Source organism: Podarcis gaigeae (genome assembly GCF_964106915.1).
Source record: "Podarcis gaigeae genome assembly, chromosome: 13".
NCBI classification, from domain to species: Eukaryota; Metazoa; Chordata; class Lepidosauria; order Squamata; family Lacertidae; genus Podarcis; species Podarcis gaigeae.
In genome coordinates this window covers 10295374-10298323 of record NC_139689.1, presented here as the reverse complement: position 1 = coordinate 10298323, position 2950 = coordinate 10295374, and the positions used below count along the sequence as shown (strand labels likewise).

Genomic DNA, 2950 nt, shown 5'->3' with positions numbered 1-2950 from the left:
GTTACTTCTGGGTTTTCTGCTCGTGCATGTGCAGAAGCGCTAAATCGTGCTCCACGCATGTGTGCAGATGCGACACTTTGCCCTGCGTCCTTTTCGGCTAACGGATCCCGGTCACAAAACATGGTACAACTGGTTGGCCAGAACCACACTCATATAAAATAAATGTAAGATCAATAGGAAGGAGCATGTTAAAGTCAATGTGTTAAAAGAAAAACAGCAATGAAAGTAATTAAAAGCATGCAGCACTGCATCTCGACTGAAAGAAGAAGTCTAGAAGAGGGTTTCATAGCTCATTTCAAAGCCAGCACAGATGTATCTCCCTCGGGAGGAATTTCCACAAATGTGGCTTGAGAGCAAAGCCAAAAATCCTGGATCCAAGTTTGGATTCAGTTAGGTTCTAAAAATCCAAACTAAATCAAATTCAGTCTCCATTTCTAATGCCAGTATTTCCTTCTAATAAATTCCATCAGCCTACAGAGGGAGGGAAGAGAACTAGGTGTATCGTATTGCCTCTGCTGAAATACTGTCACCTGGCAGCAGGCATTCCCATCAGGCTACTGAACCTATTTCTATCCTAGTAACTTTTAAAACAGGTCTCTGACCTTGATTTTTCACTCCTCACTCCTTATCCCCATTTCTTTGTGTGTCATGAATTTTAGATTGTGTGAAGAAATAGACTATCTTCCGCCTGATTTTGCATGAACCTGTGGGAGCCCTTTTTATGTTTTTATTTTGCTAAAGAGTGGGATAGACATGCTTTAGCTAAACCCATTAAAATAACACAGGGATATGGGAAATTCAATGAAATAAGAAGAGAAAATGTATTCTGCTCTCTATTTTAGTGCAGGATGAATTGAATATCCAAATAATAATTTTAAAGTTTCCATCACCTCTCTCTTATCAATCTTGGTGAGCCCAGTTATGGATTTGACCAATTGCACAAGAGTGTCAGAGTTCATCTTGCTTGGATTTCCACATATTTGGGGAATGAACATCACCTTGTTCCTCGTGGTCTTCCTGCTCTACATTTTGTCAGTTGCAGGGAATGGTCTCATTATTGTCATGGTGAGAGTGGACCGTCGGCTCCAGAAGCCCATGTACTTCTTCCTTAGCAACCTCTCTTTCCTGGAGATGTGGTACACCACTGCCGTTGTTCCCATGATGTTGACCAACCTCCTGTCGGCAAAGACCACCATCTGCTTCTATTGTTGCATGGCCCAGTCCTACTTCCACTTCCTCTTTGGCATCACAGAGTTTTACATCCTCACGGTCATGTCCTTTGATAGGTACTTAGCCATCTGTCAGCCGCTCAGGTACACCACCATCATGACCTCTAATGTCTGCCTTCAACTTTCGCTGGTTACATGGCTAGGGGGCTTCTGCACCATCCTTTTGCAGACAGTGCTGGTCGTAAGGCTTCCCTTCTGTGGCTCCAATGTTGTCAACCATTTCTATTGCGACATTGGGCCCATGTTGAAGATCGCTGGTGGAGACACGCATCTTATTGAAGCCCTCGGCTTCCTGATTGCTGTGGCTGTGATCCTGGGCTCCCTGATGCTAACGGTGGTATCTTACATCTTCATCATCTCCACGATTCTGCGCATCCCATCAGCCAGCGGACAACGGAGGGCCTTCTCCACCTGTGCCTCCCACCTGACTGTGGTCAGCATCCTGTACGGGGCAGTCCTTTTTATCTACTTAAGACCTTCTGCCAAACACTCATCTTTCAGCCTCAACAAAGCCATCTCTGTGCTGAACACTGTGATCACTCCAGTGCTAAATCCTTTCATATATACCATCAGGAACAATGAAGTCAAGGAGGCTTTACGGAAAGCCTTAGGAAAGAAGGTGCAGAATCCACTTATACTGTGAGATTTGGACTGTATTGGGAAAACTTACAGAGCAATCTAGTGCTAGGGATAGAGAAGGTTTCCATGTGGTCCACATTTTTAACCAAACCGCCCAAATTTGCACCTCTAAGACTAACAGGTGAGTCAGAAGGACATCTCACTTCTCCAAATTTCTTGGCTTATTTTTTTAAAAAAGGTACCCAAATGTCCCAAGTGCACTATGTACCCAAGTGCATATTCCATAAATGTGTATATTGTGTTCAAATATGTCCATTGTGACAATAAGACTTGGCTGTGTTTAGATTAATTTCTCAGATAGAGGTATCCCAAGATGGAGACAAATAATTAACTACAGATCAAAGATAGAAATGGATTAATTGAAACCGCAAAGAGTAGACAGAAGTCAACAAACCAACAAAGGGACTCAATCCAATAGGAGAGGCTTTGTGAGTAGAATGCCAGTAGAATACCCTGGCACTGGTTTGAATGAATTAAATCTTGCTTTTTGTTTAATAGGTCATTTTAGTTTTGTTAATTTTTTGGTTTTGTCATTGTGCAATTTCCCCGCTCCTTTTTTCACTCTCTCTTTTTACTTCTTTGATATAGTACACATTTATTTTGGATTCTTGACAATTCAATTATATATGCTGTAATAACTATCTAGAAATATCTAATGTATAATTAGTTTGTTTTTTGCTTTTTTGTATGTTATGCTTGTAATATTTGTTTATTTTTTTTTTTTAAAAAAAGAAAGATATAGACTGCAGTTTGCGGATTCTTGCATTGCAGAGGGCTGGGCTAGATGATCCTCTACAGTTCTGATTCCCTGAGTCAGAAGAGGGATCATAGTTTTTCAGGGAAGGACTATATTGCTAATGATTCTCTGACTCCTGCAGTGGAAATGCATGGTGAAAGTGATACTAACAGTGCAACCCTGAAGGACTGATGCTAAGCGGAGTGGACAATTTGGATTGGACCACTGTTGTGACCCCAGTATAAAGCAGCTTCATCTGCTCCTATGAGTAGTACTCAATTCTGAAATACAGGAGCTTATAATCACAGTCACTCATAGCCACACATCTCCATGGAGAATCCAAAAA

The 2950-nt window shown here is 41.5% G+C and overlaps 1 protein-coding gene across 1 annotated transcript; it reads left to right on the top strand.

Moving 5' to 3' along the window:
* Nucleotides 1-921: 921 nt before the first annotated feature.
* Nucleotides 922-1872, top strand: LOC310830734 (olfactory receptor 6X1-like; the record flags this gene model as incomplete). Its single annotated transcript, XM_083710562.1, has 1 exon — nucleotides 922-1872. One exon carries the CDS (start codon nucleotides 922-924, stop codon nucleotides 1870-1872), a length of 951 nt encoding a protein of 316 aa, XP_083566688.1.
* Nucleotides 1873-2950: the final 1078 nt, after the last annotated feature.